General features: G+C 42.0%; 1 protein-coding gene across 1 annotated transcript; it reads right to left on the bottom strand.

Annotated features, from left to right (window-relative positions):
* Positions 1-2,344: 2,344 nt before the first annotated feature.
* LOC139378486 (sodium-coupled neutral amino acid symporter 2-like) lies at positions 2,345-14,033 on the bottom strand. The gene is made up of 15 exons (XM_071120690.1): positions 13,683-14,033; positions 12,348-12,473; positions 12,083-12,164; positions 11,855-11,970; positions 8,494-8,660; positions 8,031-8,106; positions 7,320-7,402; positions 6,919-6,977; positions 6,237-6,407; positions 5,979-6,058; positions 5,681-5,781; positions 4,911-5,035; positions 4,651-4,795; positions 4,444-4,541; positions 2,345-4,290 (listed from the first exon to the last, which is right to left on the bottom strand). The coding sequence occupies exons 2-15, from the start codon at positions 12,470-12,472 to the stop codon at positions 4,186-4,188; spliced, it is 1,533 nt and encodes a 510-aa protein (XP_070976791.1). The 5' UTR covers position 12,473; positions 13,683-14,033; the 3' UTR covers positions 2,345-4,185.
* Positions 14,034-16,211: the final 2,178 nt, after the last annotated feature.

Raw genomic sequence — 16,211 nt, 5'->3', positions numbered from 1 at the left:
GCGAGGTGGGAAGGCCCCTCAACCAAATCTGGTTTAGGGCTCCCAAAATAAAATACTGTGTCTGGAACGCACTGGCAGGGACAACCCACAGGGCGGTTGGGGGGCGATTTGGTTTGATCGTATGGGCTTGTGGTTGACCCCACTTGACCGTCACAGTGATTTAGTTTCATTTACAGAAATCACATCAAATAGATATGTTTCCATCCAATTGGCGATAGATTTTCATGGGAATATTAAAAAAATACGCATAAATAAAATATGCGATTTTCCCACCGGTGGTGTTTCCACCAAACGAATTCCTTGCTGATAAAAATCAGTGCGTGTTGACATAGTGCACACAATTTATTTATTTTTTGCTTAAGTTTTCATGTACGGAATAAAAATGTACTGTTCAATGTGTTTCTATCCATTTTCATCTATACCAATAGTTTTTACACAAAAAGTGTTGCGTTAAATAGCAGATGTGCCTAGTCTGGTATTGGTGTAACCGATGTGAAATGGCTAGCTAGCTTGCGGTGTGCGCGGTAATAGCGTTTCAATCGGTGTAGTCCCTCGGATTTTGTGGAGCGATGGGTAACGATGCTTCGAGGGTGTCTATTGTCGATGTGTGCAGAGGGTCCCAGGTTCGAGCCCAGGTAGGGGCAATACTGTTACATTGGCACATGCCCTTTCGCTAAACAGCTCGCAGATACTGTGCGGGTAGGTTAGTGTACAATACATAGATAAACGCGATCATTTTTTTATTTGTCAAACGGCAGTTCATCATGTCACCAGAATAAGACCCTCGATATTTATTGGAAAGGAGCGTCAAACTCATACCGGTCCGTGCACTTTCACCACCCTGTAAAGTTTATCATAATTTATTTCATAGCGGGATGACTACTCATGTCATGTTTATTATAGATACCCATTCGCTGCTGCAGCAATATTAAGGGAATTTATACACACACACACACACACACACACACACACACACACACACACACGCACACACTACTACTACACATCTACAATACAAAAGAGCCACAGTCCGCGCTGTTCCATAAAGTGTAGTTTAATCAGATTTTTGTCAAATCAGATTATACTGCTTGCATGAGTTACTTGATGTGGAATAGAGTTCCATGTAGTTAGTCATGGCTCTATGTAGCACTGTGCGTTTCTCATAGTCTGTTCTTGCCTTGGGGACTGTGAAGAAGCCTCTGGTGTGTACTAGTCATTTAAACAGACACCTCAGTGCATTCAACATGTCAATACTTTTCACAAATACAAGCGATGAAGTCAATCTCTCCTCTATTTTGAGCCAGGAGAGATTGACATGCATATTACTAATGTTAGCTCTCCATGTACATTTAAGGGCCAGCCGTGCCACTCTGTTCTGGGCCAATTGTAATTAGCCTATTGCCCTCTTGTGGCACTTGACCATATGACTGGACAGTAGTCCAGGTATGACCAAACTAGGGCCTGTAGGACTTGTTTTGTTGATAGTGGTGTCAAGAAAGCAGAGCAGTGCTTTAATACGGACAGACCTCTTCCCATTTTAGCTACCGTTGCATCAATGTTTTGACCATGACAGTTTACCCTCCTGGGTTACACCAAGCAGTTTAGTCTCCTTAACTTGCTAAATTCCAACATTATTCATTACAAGATTTAATTGAGGTTTAGAGTTCAGTGAATGATTGTTATTACATCAATATTTGCGCGTGAAGTCGTTTCCACTGCCTTTTCTCGCATAATTGAATTTAAAGACGCAAAAAGATTCCACCATGTCGAATGAACAAATTATCTCTCAACGTTTATAAAATTGCATCGAAACTTCCTGTTTCCATCACAGCTGTCGTGATTTTTTTTCATAGGGTGGATGGAAACGTGGTTAATGAAGTCATTTGCATGAGTTGTGCTTTTATTTATTTCAGCAAGGCAGAGTAAAGATGTGTCTTACACATCTTTGGCTGTTCAAATCCAATCAACAGCACTACTTCAACATCATGTCTAGAATAAGGTTGTGTCGTCCTGTCACCTCATATTCATCATTTGATCCCAAATTGCTGGAGTTATACTTCACTGTCCAAACACTGGTGGACTTATGATTCTGGGCGATATATCTCATTCATGCCAACATTTGAAAAATGCATAATTTCCCACCACAATATTTAGACAATGTAATATTCTCTCCTGAAATTGTTTGTGTTTTTGTGCAGTTTATTAATCAAAATTAAGAGGGTTACAGTTCTTTGTCTCAGGAGTTGCCATCACTTTCCCAACATATGGTGGGCTCCCTGCAAAACCACACCACAATCAGCTGGTCTGCAAAATAGAACTGACACAATAAAGACCCAACAATGTGTGGGATTATCTTTGACTTTATTTTGACAATAATTACATGATGTACATAGTGTTTCATTGAAACAAGAGTGTAACACTGGTGGGCGATGCCCTCTGCTCCTGAGGTCAAGAGATGGCTCACATACTCTCTAACCAAGACGTGCATAAAGCGAGAGAAAAGGTTAGAAAAGGTTATCAGGGTCACAAATAGAACAAGTGTGAAGTGTGTTACACAAAGACCACTGCCACTATGTTTTGGTAGGTTCCACTTTAAACATGGTCTTTCAGAATTACAGCAAGTGGAAGAGGGAAAACTCTCTCACTATGGTTCCAGAAATGAAAGTGAACAGCTCCATACTGAATCATAGGGGGGGTAAATTGATAAAGACCAAATTCACCAGCAATTTTTACAGCTCTAGTTTTAGTGAAATGCCAATAGAAGGTTAAACAAAACAGAGCATATATACAGTAGTTCAACTCATAGATATTTACACATATATGTACAATATATAAATATAGTAAAATAGATAAAATTACATTGATTTCATGTTCTTCCATAAATAATCGCAGGACAATAATAGTTTGGATGATGTGTGAGGTTAACATTGGAAGCAGTGAGCCGCTCGCCTCGTGTTTGTGACGAGGTGACAAGCCAACTTTACACTATCCGTATCAATCATTTCGTTATTTTTTTGTAACTACGGTTATGTTTAATACGGAGAAGCTGCCAACCGTTAGAAAAACACTGACATTTTGACAGATACACTGAGCAGCTCACACGACATTCCTCCGCCTTCCCTCAGTTCTGCATGGAAGCCATTATGTAACGTTGATGTGACGTTTGGTTATGTGCGGTCTCAAAACAGTCAGAAAACAAACTATTTTTGCAAGGTAAACAGGTACATTACAACCACGCATGTGGTCAAATTCAAGATATTCTTCCTTAAAGAAAAAAAGTGTAACGTCCCCCTCCCCTTAGCATCCGGGGGATTTGACAGGGAGCATGCCCCATCTACAAGCAGTAGTGTCATCGCTGTATAAGATTTGAACAAGGTCTTCAATACATTATAATGCGTAATACATTTCTTTAAAAGAGATTTCTCCTAAGAGATCTTTTGCAACTTCCAGTGTGGGGTTTTGAGAAGGCAGGTTTCGTTGATTCATACTAAGCATTTTACAAGTGAAGCCGACACCACTAGCTAGGTCACACAGCCTTGGTACAAATACTGATAAGCGGTCTAGTAGTCCGTGAACAGACAATTTCCTCACAAGTGTGCTGAACATTAAGTGCTTTTTAAATATATAAACACATATTACAAATACCTTTTTTGGCAATGTTTTAAAAAATTAGAAGTTGAACGCTAAATTATTCACGTCGAGTAGAGTCTGCTGTCATGTTCTCCACCTGTAATGAGTTCTGGGATTCCAGGATGTCCGCGGTTGCGTGCGGCCCCGGTTGAGAAAAGTTGTCGCCGTGCCCAAAAAGCTGAGCTCACACGCAGTACCTGAATATGAGCTGCAGTGGAACTCTACAACTACACCATCCCTGTTTGAGGCACCGTCAAATGTTTCAACTGTACCAGAATAACAAAAAAAGAGAAAACGTCCAAAACGGGAAACGAAACAAAGAAAGCACAACGAAAGGAAAAAAGAAAATCACCACCTGTGTGGCTTAACTGCATACTGTACAAAGTTCAGTACATTCTCATTGGAATGGTATAGTCTGTTGCTTAGAGTTCAAAGCCGAACATTGTTGTATGTGAGGTCATTTTCTTCTTCTTGGGTAGCAGTCTTAGCGGTCAGATGTTTAGCGGCTGAGCTGCGGATGGTGTGGTTCTCCCCCCCCCTGGTGGATGAGGTATCCTAGTGTCCATCGGAGGCTTGTGAGGCGTTGTTGATCCAGTCAAGGGTGATGAGGGTCAAGCTGCCGATCATGACGAAGAAACCACTGCACAGGAAGATGGATGCCTGGAGAGAGGGAGGACGAGACCGTTGGGCTTTTAGCACAACAAGGCTTTCTTCTCCACTCTCTGATTGATGCTCCTTGCCAGGAGTCACAGACCACAACACCCACAAACACATCAATTCATGGATCAAAAAGGAGCAGGGTTTTTTTCTTACCCCAATTTTCTGCACAGACTTCATGGGCTCCTTCTTGACCAGTTTGATATAGAAGGCCGAGGGCAGGATGAAGATCAACATGGCTGCCGCAGATGCACCTGAGGAGGAAGATGACAGGCTCAGTGGGGATGTTCACCTCTTTTCTTTCTCTATTACAACTTCTGGATTCTGTGAACTGCACCTGACCAACTGAACACATTCACTCACCAATGAAGCCGAAGATGTCTCTGATGGTGGGGACGAAGATGACCAGACAATTTGTGCTGGCCAGCAGAACCATGGTGATGATGGTGTGGCGGATCCAGCTGAACTCCTTGGAGGCACACAGCAGCTGGTTGACCGACGTGCGGATCTACAGAGAGACAGAGACGGGGGACCAAGGTCAACATGGTGGCAATGCCGAACTTGACAATGGACGATGGACAGACAGACAAGCTGCCAGCCAGACAGATAGATGTGGGGCTTACGGGAAACAGCACCACAGGGACAGTCAGGGTGACAGCTGTCAGCACGGCCAGACGAACGATGAGTAGGATCACGTCAGACTTGTAGACCTTGGAGTAGGTGTGCAGAAGTTCGGGCTCCACATTCACTGTAAAGCCAATCCAATATGGTCATTTAATTTATGCTTGTTTCCTTTCACTTATAAAGCCACATATTCAATTAATTTCCCTTAGCCTTATGAGTCCACACCTTTCAGATATTCAGATATCCAGACATAGGGCCCATGTGTGACCAACTGGGTATCGAACCCTGGTCAGCAATGCTCTATAATAACCCCTACGGTCAACATTGACTCATTTAGCTGTATTATTGGTGTTCGTTCAGAAAGGTCTTTGTAACCTGCCTGTTACATGTCCAGCCAAATCAAACTGAGATTGAGAGGTCAATTGTAATACAGTTTAGATTATTCAAGGTTGTGCGTAACTTTCACACCCTAGTTCATTCATTTTCGTCATGTCGTCCTTGGTAACGAGGGCCATTGCGTAGCCATACTTTTAGGGAAGTCTGGAACATGGCTGGACACCTGCTGCGATGTCCTTGCCATAACAAATATACAGGATCATTGGTGTATTGGACAGATGATTCTGTGTCTTGTTTTCTCATGGGGGACAGTATTTGCATAACAACTGGTTGTAATGAGCCCAAAACGGACTGTTTCCTGCTCAAACTAGTTTTGTATCCGACTGTTAAAAAATGGATGAATATGTTTCTAAGGGGGGCGGGGCTGGCTCACCGTTGAAGGTCAGATATCCGAAGAGAGCAGCCAGCAGGTACATGATGAACATGGCCAGGAAAGACACGTTGGCCACGCCCTGCATCTTTCTACGGGAACGACTGGGAAAGAAGAGGAGGTTTAGACAACACAGAACCACTGTTCTTTTCTCTGTCTTCCTTCACAAGGACTACAGCTATAAACTCTGTGTGTGTGTGTGTGTGTGTGTGTGTGTGTGTGTGTGTGTGTGTGTGTGTGTGTGTGTGTGTGTGTGTGTAGCCTTGACAACGTGGCAGCTGGTAAACAGCGATAGACTCACTCTTTAAGCTCCTCGTACATGGGCAGGACGGCGGGGTGGCAGACAAAGGCGAACGTCAGGATAGGAACAGCATACACAGTCTGAAGGAGAGCGTTAGACAAGACCGTTAGACATTTGACACATGTACACAGACACAAAAAAACAGTAGATCACACAAAAAACAAACATAAAGACAAGTACGAAAGCACTTGGGCATCCATTAAGTAGTTCTCTTTCTATTTATCGATTTACCAATCAACATATCTGTCCATTTCTCACCTGAGAGTTGAAGACAAAGTATTTGGGTGTGCAGACGTCCTCGTTGTAGACGACGGCGGTGGTGTTGAGGAAGCCCACCGTGTTGTTCAGGACCTTGCTAACCGTCTCGTTCAGTATCACGTCCATGTTAGGGATGAAAGGGCACGGGATCTGGAACTTCTTATAGATCACCTGGAAAAGCAACCAAGCCCATTTAGACTCCCATACAAAAGGTACAGACTATCGGCTACATACATTGCTAATTGCCAATATTATAACTACTACAGATTAAAACTCATTACTTTTAGAATGCTTGCTCATGGTCCGGCTAGTGTGAGCAGGTCAGAATTGTAAACCAATGTGTCACAGTTATTCGGGTGTTCTATCTTAATTTGACCAGTTTCTCACTGCAGGGAAATAGTCCTGCAGCGACAGGAAATGTGAATTATTGTATGGATTATAATTAATGGAAATGTGGTTGATACATTTTAGTTAGGATAAATCAAGATTGACAGTATTCAAGTGGAAATGACTAACTTTAGAAGCCGCTTTAAACCTTAAATACACTACAATTTGCATTTCCTACTGTGCAGGAACATTATCTCCGACAACAGTTATAAAATTAAGATATCATATCTATAGGTGAGCCATTCATTACAATAACCTGAACTATAAAGCAGAGTAGTTTAGGATGTTGACTCACCACAATCAGGAAGAACACCATGCAAAGCAGGGAGAAACCACTTGTGTAACCAAGGTAACCTGACGTAAGGTAACAGAGAGAGAAAACTATTGAGTACTTCATATACTGTGGAAATGTAAGATAGGAAATATACTAACAACTGTGTAATATCCGTTATAACATATTAAAACTATATTACAATGAATAAGAATGTACTCTTCTAAGGCAATATATTAACTTTATCAGTCAAAAAGGAATCTAATGTAAACAAACTGTTCTGGCCTCTACTACACACATACGTTGCCACAGTGCGTCACCATCCCCTGCCCTTTCACAACATTTTACACAAGTGCTGCATTTTACCACACACACAGACACACACACACACACAGTAAAGTGCCACACTCTGTATTGTGTCTTACCAAGGTTCCTGAGAAGTGAGAGTGGCAGGATGATGACAACTGACACCAAGATCACAAGATAGTCCCCGTTCGCATACCACTCTCTGGAACGCACAGGAGAGACAAGAACACGTCATACACTGTACACACATATCACCACACAGTTTAATATAATAACACACAGTTACACCCACACACACATTCATATCCCAGCATTTATCTAGCTTTTGTGAAGAAATATGACCTATATCAAAGCTATTGTAGCGTTGGTTTCTCGTTTGACTGTTGTTGTAAAATACAAACATGGCAGAATGTCTGCAATGCACACATAAATAGCAGCCTGCTCTTAGGGAGGTCTAGCTACATGCTGGCAACACTACATGAATGTTTGATGGGCCAGTTGGTTGGTCTGAATGAGCTCATCCAGAGGTCTGTCTCGGTGCGGCACTGGCTCTTCTAAAAGGACCCTTTGAACGGCCGCCGACAACACACCGTCCCTGCTCCCTCCTCTCCCTCTCTGCTGAGAGGGACAAAGAGGCCTCTTCACATCTTCCCAGCGCAGCACTCAAAAACAACCCGCCGCCATTTTGAATGACACCAAAGTCACTACTTCACCTCGAGGGTCGACCGCTCAAAAACAACCATGGGCCATTTGTCAAACCAAAGTAACAGCAGACTAAAAGACACACACACACCAACCGACACACAGAATCTAGAGACAAAGCTGCTTACCCATTGGTAGCTCCCATGAAGGCTTGGATAACGATCGGCAGCTCGTACTTCACAATGTAGAGGTAGCTGGACATGGCTGCAAAGGTAAAAGCAAAGTCACAGTTAGTCAAAGTCCTATTGTGAATCAGTGACTTTGCATCAAAACATGCCTTATTTTGTTCCAAAACAGACATCTGAGAATGTTCTAGTAGCACTAACCAAGGATGAATAGGCCTATTGGTTCGCAGAAGGGATGTTTGTTCCATTGGAAAGTCTAGTACCCTTGCAAATATTTATTGTAAACATTTACAGAACCATTTGGTTTATGGGAAATGGGCTGCTCTTCCTTTTCTACGTGTGACATCACTGACATTTAGACTTTGGACTTTTTTCCACATAGTCAACTCCTAGTGGATCAACGTGACTGTCTCCCCGACTTTGATCTGTCTTCCTGAATGACCATTGAAGTGTCCTTAGTTCTCACCTCCGATGTTCTGCATGGTGATGGAGATGGATGCAGCCAGTTTCCCGGGCATGCCGAAGGCCTTGTAACCCAGCTGTTCATAGACCAGCGACCCTCCTTCATTGGCTGTCTTTAGAAGCAAGTGCACAGAGTACAGGGAGAAGATGGACACAGCCACCAGGAGAATTCTGTGGAGAGAAGAGGAACATTGTATCATGAGTAAGGTACGGAACCAGGCCAAAGGACTGCTATTGCCTGCAAGACTGGTAAGGGCTATTATCGACTGGAATTAACCACACTGACACCTAGTAACACGGTTGACTACTGATAGATAGGTGCATATTGGATAAGTGCAAGCTTTGTTTCCGTTCGGTGCATTTCACCAGTCCCAATTCAAACACATTATTTTGACTTGATCTCCCAATGGTTCCATCTGAACGTGAAGACAAACCACACCAAAGGTCAACGCAGGGCTTAAATTGACATGGAAAATGTGTTCTGACCATCGCAAGGACACATCTCATGTTGACCATGTTGAGGCTGGGGAAGTGACATACAAGTGACCTTCTCTACTGTACTGTAGCACCCAAACACAGGGATCAATAGGTTCTGTCTGTGAGCTGATCTGCAAAGACCTTGTCATGGGACAGTTTTGATGCAACACAGCTATGCACAATCCAGATACAGGGATGTGATTGGACAATGGGCTCCAGGTCAGGATATTCTATCTAGCAGCCAAGCTGTGCAGAGCCAACACTGACTCACTGTATTAATAGTAGCAATTGTGCCACTGAGAAAAATTATCTAAGAGATATGAGCTAGGTTCACATTATGAAGGCTTTGTAAAAATAATTTCACTCACACAACTTCAGAACCACAACACAGTGGTATAGAGACGATTACTCGACTATATCCGAGCACAGCTCTGTCGACTCGGCTACTTCAAATCAAATTTATTTATAAAGCCCTTCTTACATCAGCTGATATCTCAGAATGCTGTACAGAAACCCAGCCTAAAACCCCAAACAGCAAGCAATGCAGATGTAGAAGCACTGTGGTTAGGAAAAACTCCCTAGAAAGGCCAGAACCTAGGAAGAAACCTAGAGAGAAACCAGGCTATGAGGGGTGGCCAGTCCTCTTCTGGCTGTGCCGGGTGGAGAGAAACCAGGCTATGTGGGGTGGCCAGTCCTCTTCTGGCTGTGCCGGGTGGAGATTATAACAGAACATGGCCAAGATTTACTTGTCACCATTTACACTTCTGCCCATAATAGTTTAGTCTACATCTCATCACGTCATATGCACTTCACGGACTCATCAAATATACCTTAGATGACCCCAAGGTAATTGTTTTCACTCTGTAAATACTGAATTTACCCATCAGTGAAGTGTTTGCAAGTCCCATGGTGTGGAAACCTTTTGCAAACAAAGATATTTTTCAAACAGAGGCCTTTGTGAAAATACACAAAAGCTTTTATACCCTGAAGAAGGTATGTTACGGAAATGCATAAGCCAAATGAATAAAGTTTTTTTCAGTATGGTTTATATATTTTACAGAATTTCTCCTACTTCACAAAGCTACACTAATAATCAGAGGTATTATATTCATAATTCATATTCATAAGCTGTTGGAGCAAGTGGCCCTTCAAACTGACTACCCACTGGGCACAGAAGTCATTTCAACATCTAGTTTTGATTTACATTTGGTTGATTTGTCAACTAACGTGAAATCAACAAAAAAATGACACCATGTCATTGGATTTAGGTTAAACGTTGTTTGAAATTATGTGTAATGAGTGTAATGGAGAGAAGAAGAGTCTACTGGAATGATCTCATGTGAGGCCCGTTTCCCGAACCTTACACCTTTATATATCTCTGGCCCCCTCGCAGAAAGATTAGCGCTGCTAAGCGGCTTCCCCCCCGGCTTTGAGTGACTGGCCCACATGAAAGGCCCTGATGCTAGTGCGCCACACACCCAACCCCAGCGCTCACACTCGTACGCCCACTGTTCGTAAACACTGGCCTGCGTGGCTACTAGCTACCGTGCCCTGCGGTAGCATAAGCTTTGATCTCTGTAGGCTGTCTCACCAGGCTGTCTCACCTACTCTAACTCCCTTCAGGGTTATCCAATGCCCTGTCTTAGACAAGGACACATCTCCAGTAGACTGTGGATAAATGCTGTGCTCAGGTTGTATGTATAGTATCTATGCCTCACATTGGTAGATATTGAGATGCGTGACCTTATTGTGCTGTACCTGGTGGTATATCACACTGCCAAGTTTAGAATGTGCTGTATTGTCTCTGATAAGACTGAGTGCATTCAGACTCAAGACAGTTCCACAAACTATCTTCCACACTAGCAACATACAGTGATATTCTATATTGCATTCTATTCAATGCGATGTTGACTTACATTTTAGTTATTTAGCGGACGCTCTTATCCAAAGCGACTTACAGGAGCAATTAGGGTTAATTGTCTTGCTCAAGAGCACGTCGACAGATTTTTCACCCAGGGACTCGAACAAGCACACTTTGGGTTATTGGCCCAACCCGCTTAGCCGCTAGGTTACCTGCCACTCCTAATTCCTACTACCTACTTCCCAGATTCATAAAGCTGAGCCCCATTTCAATTGTGGAAGTGTATTTTCATTCCAATTATGTATATATACGCTAGTTGACTGACAGGGAGTGCTGTTTTGAAGCCACTGCGCCTTCATCTTGGCACCACCCTCCATCATTGTAAAAAATATTTTGGTAGCTATAAAATAACATAAATGTATTCATGTGTACATTTGTTGTTGCCACATTTATTAGTTTACTGACACCAAAATGCATAATCGAAATGTGAGCTAAACATAAAAAATAATAATTCTTTACAATGTTTTTCCATAAAGTATAATTTTTTGAAAGTACTAATGTTACTGTACCCACTACAACAACAAAATACTTAAATACATGTAATTTTGTCCTTGAAAATTTGTATTAAAATACTATAGAATTCCATTCATTCCTATGGAGGACTACTCCTTCTGGGGACTGCCGATATGGCCGACCGGTGGCTTCAGCAATCCTGGGATATATCATTGGCGTCAACTGCTTTAAAACAGACACCACTAGCTCTTCGTCACACCTTGCAAGCTGCGGACATTGCCATTGGATGACACAGTGTGAACATTCTGATTGAACCCGCAGTGCAGTTTTCCTTCATTAATCAAATGTATTTATAAAGCCCTTTTTACATCAGCAGATGTCATTAACTGCTTATACAGAAACCCAGCCTAAAACCCCAAACAGCAAGCAATGCAGATGTAGAAATAATCTGCAATTGATTTCATTGAAACCCAAATCTGACACTGGCATACAGGAACACTAGAACAGTACTCACACAAAGAGTGCAATGCCAGTGTTGGCCATGGCATAGGAGAGACCAAGGATGCCACTGCCCATAATAGCATTGCCCAGGTTGAAGACCGACATTCCAAAAGAGGCGGTGCCCGGATGCTGTTGAGAATAAAGTCAAATATACCCAGTTAGAAAAAAAAAGTCAAATAAATGCACAGTAAACCATAAGCCTCAAATTGGGTAACCTATATGTTATCAGTCCAGCACTTACATAATCTGTTTCATACTTCTTCTTGTCCAGGTGGTAGTCTGGAAGGAAGTTTTGACTCTCCGCATCCATATCGGGATATTGACTGGAAATCAAACACGCATAAAGCATTTATTTAATGGATTAATCCCATTCCAATTCAGCCTTTAAAACAAACATGATACAAGTTCTACAAAAATAAGCAAGTTGATGACATTTCTGCGGTTAGAAACACAGGCATAAGTCTACTGCAGAGCATCTTCAGACCCAGCAGGCTGCAGTGCCTCACCTGTCAATAGGAACCTTCTTGGTTGGACAGGAACTGTATTCATGACTATTGGAACTGATACTGCTATCCTCATCCGGGGAAATGTTGAAGCGGCTCATCTCTGTTTTTGCAGTGGCCTGTTTCATGCTATAAAATAAACAAACGGAAAACCTTGAATCAATTTGTGTTTATTTGTGAACTTCTTGCCTGTGCCATTCCAACTCTCTTCTTTCATATGACCGTGAGTTCTACCAGGGACGTTGAATAATCAATATTAGAAAGGGAGAGACTAGGCTACTCAATGCGCTGCAGCTACCTCATAAATCTGAAGTCATGTGACCAGACGAAGGGGGGTTGACTCATCCCAGGAGCCAGTGGAAAAATACCAGCCGCCCGGCACCCGCGTCTATCCACATCAGCGCAGCGTCACATTCCCAATATGAATGACAAAAGCATTGCGCAAGTCTTTTGATCTCCAATTTCAACGAGTTAAATAAGAAGCACATTGTAATAGGACGATAAATGTAACTAACAAATCCCGTTAATTTAAACAGAATGTGAGATCGTGTTATTAGTTTAGGGTTTTAAATGATAGAGCACAGCCTAATCTAAAACATTATAGGCATGGATGGGACTGTTAAATAATTAGATTTTGGGCTCCATTTAATAAGATTTCTTCCATGACTGACTGATGGAAACAAAGGCACGTGCTTGTCTATTATGGGCATGGCACCATTTTGCGCAGAGCTGTAGTCCTATATCTCTTTTAGATATCCTCAGCAGTAGCTTACATTAATTTGGGTTGCATCATTTCTTGGACATTGATGTCTTTTATTTACAAATATCCTAAATAATGGAAAAGACTCAACCATCAAATCCATTACATTCCTTTCTTGGTTACCGCCCCGACATTCCTCTGTAAATAATATAGCCCACTAGCCTACAGCGTCAGGGCTATTTATTTATCTCCTTGTGAGTCTGGCCCATTGCGCTGTGTAGCCTAGGCCTATAGCATAGCATCATAAATATTATAAAGAATACAGAAACAACACATCTATAACCTAATAAATCTGATCTTTGCGCCTAATTGATCTTGGCTAATTGATTAGGGAAATAACCTGCAAGAGATGAAATACATCGGCCCGCTATTTCAATACACAATATATAGGCTAATTATTTAACCTATTTTCCAATAGAATAGACTTAATTATTAACAATACATCCATTTACTAGGCCTATAGAATTGTAAATTACAATGTATAGCTTATAGAGAATTACAAGTTAATTAGCCTACACCCGGTAACCCAGCATATTTCCCGGAAGACAGTAAAAGATGCGGCGCAGACAGAATCTTACCTTTGAGAAAACGAATAAAATCCCTATGAAAAAGTAGCGATCCTTTTCAATTTTAATTTGAAACAATTCCTTCACCGTTGAATGTCTCCAATATTCTACTAGAAACTATTTATCCTTGAAGTTTTATTCAGTAACAATAAATGTATCTAAGATACAATTCAATTGTCCCAATTAAATAGGAAAATAACTTACAATGTGGATACAATTGTACAAGAATAGCTTAAAAGATCAATTTTAAGATGTTATATAAATCAAATTGCCAACGATGTGATACGCAACTTGAATTTACGTTGTTCTAAACGAGGTGGGGTTTGTCTGCACCTTTATATCTATCCAGCATTGCATCAGCCCGAGGAGGAAGGGGAGTGGCTTTTTGGCTTGGCGACAGGCATAGACTTCACACACACCAGAATGAATGACGCGGTTTGTGTACAAACACACGGTCCAGTAAAGGGGATGGTTCTGAATGCCCTTCACAATGTGCATTCGACTATCTTGATTTCTGCTCATGGAAAAAGTTGAATTCAGATCATGTATTTGTATCACTGTGTTCTCGTTAGTTTTTTGTTGTGTGTTGCACTGAGAAGATAATAAATAGCCTAGCCAATAGTCTATACTTTAAACTATAGCCCATAGTAGTCTAGGCCTACATTCCTTTGGTTTAACCCACCCCGATAATTAGGCCATGGCTCCTTTTCTGGACAGTTTTTACTTGGTTCCCGGACATGAAATTGACCAGACGATTAACTGATGAGAAAGCACGAGATTGTGTGTCAGTATAATTTAAAATGCGACCAACGCTTCAAAGAAGACCTCCCAGTATCAAGAAGATTAACGTACGCAAACGAATCATGTGACGACGGTTCAGTGAGCGCGCCAGGAATCCGTGTCATCCCAATCCCCTTGTCATGAAGTGACTCCCTCGCATCGGCTTTAGGTTCACACTCTGCTCCTTTGCGAGTCTAAGCAGCGAGTTGGTTCTCTCACCCATGCTGTTAAAGTTATGTTTACACACTCTTTCTACGCGCACTAAGCTAGTTATGGTTACCTGTGTCTCTCTCTCTCACACACACACACACACACACACACACACACACACACACACACACACACACACACACACACACACACACACACACACACACACACACACACACACACACACACACACACACACACACACACACACACACACACACACAGAGCTGTTTCTTCATTGTAGCCCATACATGTTAGGCTATTACACATGTATTAGGCTATCACACATCATATTATTGTCCGTAGCAGGGTCAATGTTTCTCAGTATGCTACACATTTTAGATTGATTCAGCTGGGGTGTCTGACATTGAGGTGAAATCACACAGTTTCTAACAGAGACCCTGTTTCCATTCATTATGCAACCATATTAGCAGCAGTCTTTATGTCTAGCCTTCTGGTCTTTACTTTGGCTTCATGAACTTGTGACACAAATACAAATGAACCCATGGCACTGTTAGAAAATAAGGATCTCTGAGAACAAGTTTGCAGATGAACAAAATTAATGTTGTTTGGTGGTATGAGACCAGTTGGACCTCAGTGGTTAGGGTTAGCTGCTTATTCAGGAGATATTACTGTTAAAGGACCACTCGTCTACAACGTCCACTATTCGTGCCAGGTTCATTTCCATGTGATAGTAGAAAACGTAGCAACACAGATGTACACACTACACACACACACACACACACACACACACACACACACACACACACACACACACACACACACACACACACACACACACACACACACACACACACACACACACACACACACACACACACACACACACACACACACACACACACACACACATTATTCCCCTCTCAGTCACACATGAGGTAGTTTGTGTATGGGTCTGTGGGAGCCATTGTTTGGGGCTTTAGAGTGACCCTGCCAAACTAAGACGGATCAGGAAAGTGGAGCAGGGCCTGGATTTGGGCCGATTCCCCAGCCTCGCCATGGCCCTATGCTACTTTAACGCATAATTTAAGCTGACGCGTCCAGACACAGGCCGTGGGGTAGGCACCTCAGGAGTGGAAATTATCTTAAATGAACATAACTTTTGACTGATATACGAGAGTGTGAAGCCTAAATGTTGTCAATGTCTGTCTATGGATTTGGATGGAATGCATCCAATTATGTATTTCTATAGGACAATGTAGTATAAACAATTGTTTGGTTTATCACCTGTGTACCCTGTTACTGTCCCAAATACCTGTATGAGTAGCTTAAAGCATTTCTACCACCTTAATTAAAATGCTGCTGAGTATTCTAGTTCAGTGGTGTGCTAATAAACCAATAGCCTACTGTCAGCTGATTGGCTGCAAGAGGTGAGAGATATTTTATTTATCAACCATTTCCTGTTCACTTTCTCGGAAAAGAAGTGACTAACTTGAAAGTAAAGCAACAAAAAGGCATAGCAAAGGAGATCTACTTTTAGACTGTGCCTCTTTGTCTCTGATATGGATATATATATATATATATATATCC

Source organism: Oncorhynchus clarkii, chromosome 21, assembly GCF_045791955.1.
Source record: "Oncorhynchus clarkii lewisi isolate Uvic-CL-2024 chromosome 21, UVic_Ocla_1.0, whole genome shotgun sequence".
NCBI classification, from domain to species: domain Eukaryota; kingdom Metazoa; phylum Chordata; class Actinopteri; order Salmoniformes; family Salmonidae; genus Oncorhynchus; species Oncorhynchus clarkii.
The sequence above is the reverse complement of the archived record's forward strand: the minus strand, read 5'-3'. Positions and strand labels throughout refer to the sequence as shown.

Excerpts from the sequence above, each read along its gene's own strand:
- LOC139378486 (XM_071120690.1), bottom strand. The coding sequence starts at position 12,472 with ATGAAACAGGCCACTGCAAAAACAGAGATGAGCCGCTTCAACATTTCC. Across the intron at positions 8,661-11,854 it reads ACTGGCATTGCACTCTTTGT|AATTCTCCTGGTGGCTGTGT; the intron begins GTGAGTACTGTT and ends TTCTCTCCACAG. Across the intron at positions 4,291-4,443 it reads AGTCTGTGCAGAAAATTGGG|GCATCCATCTTCCTGTGCAG; the intron begins GTAAGAAAAAAA and ends CCCTCTCTCCAG.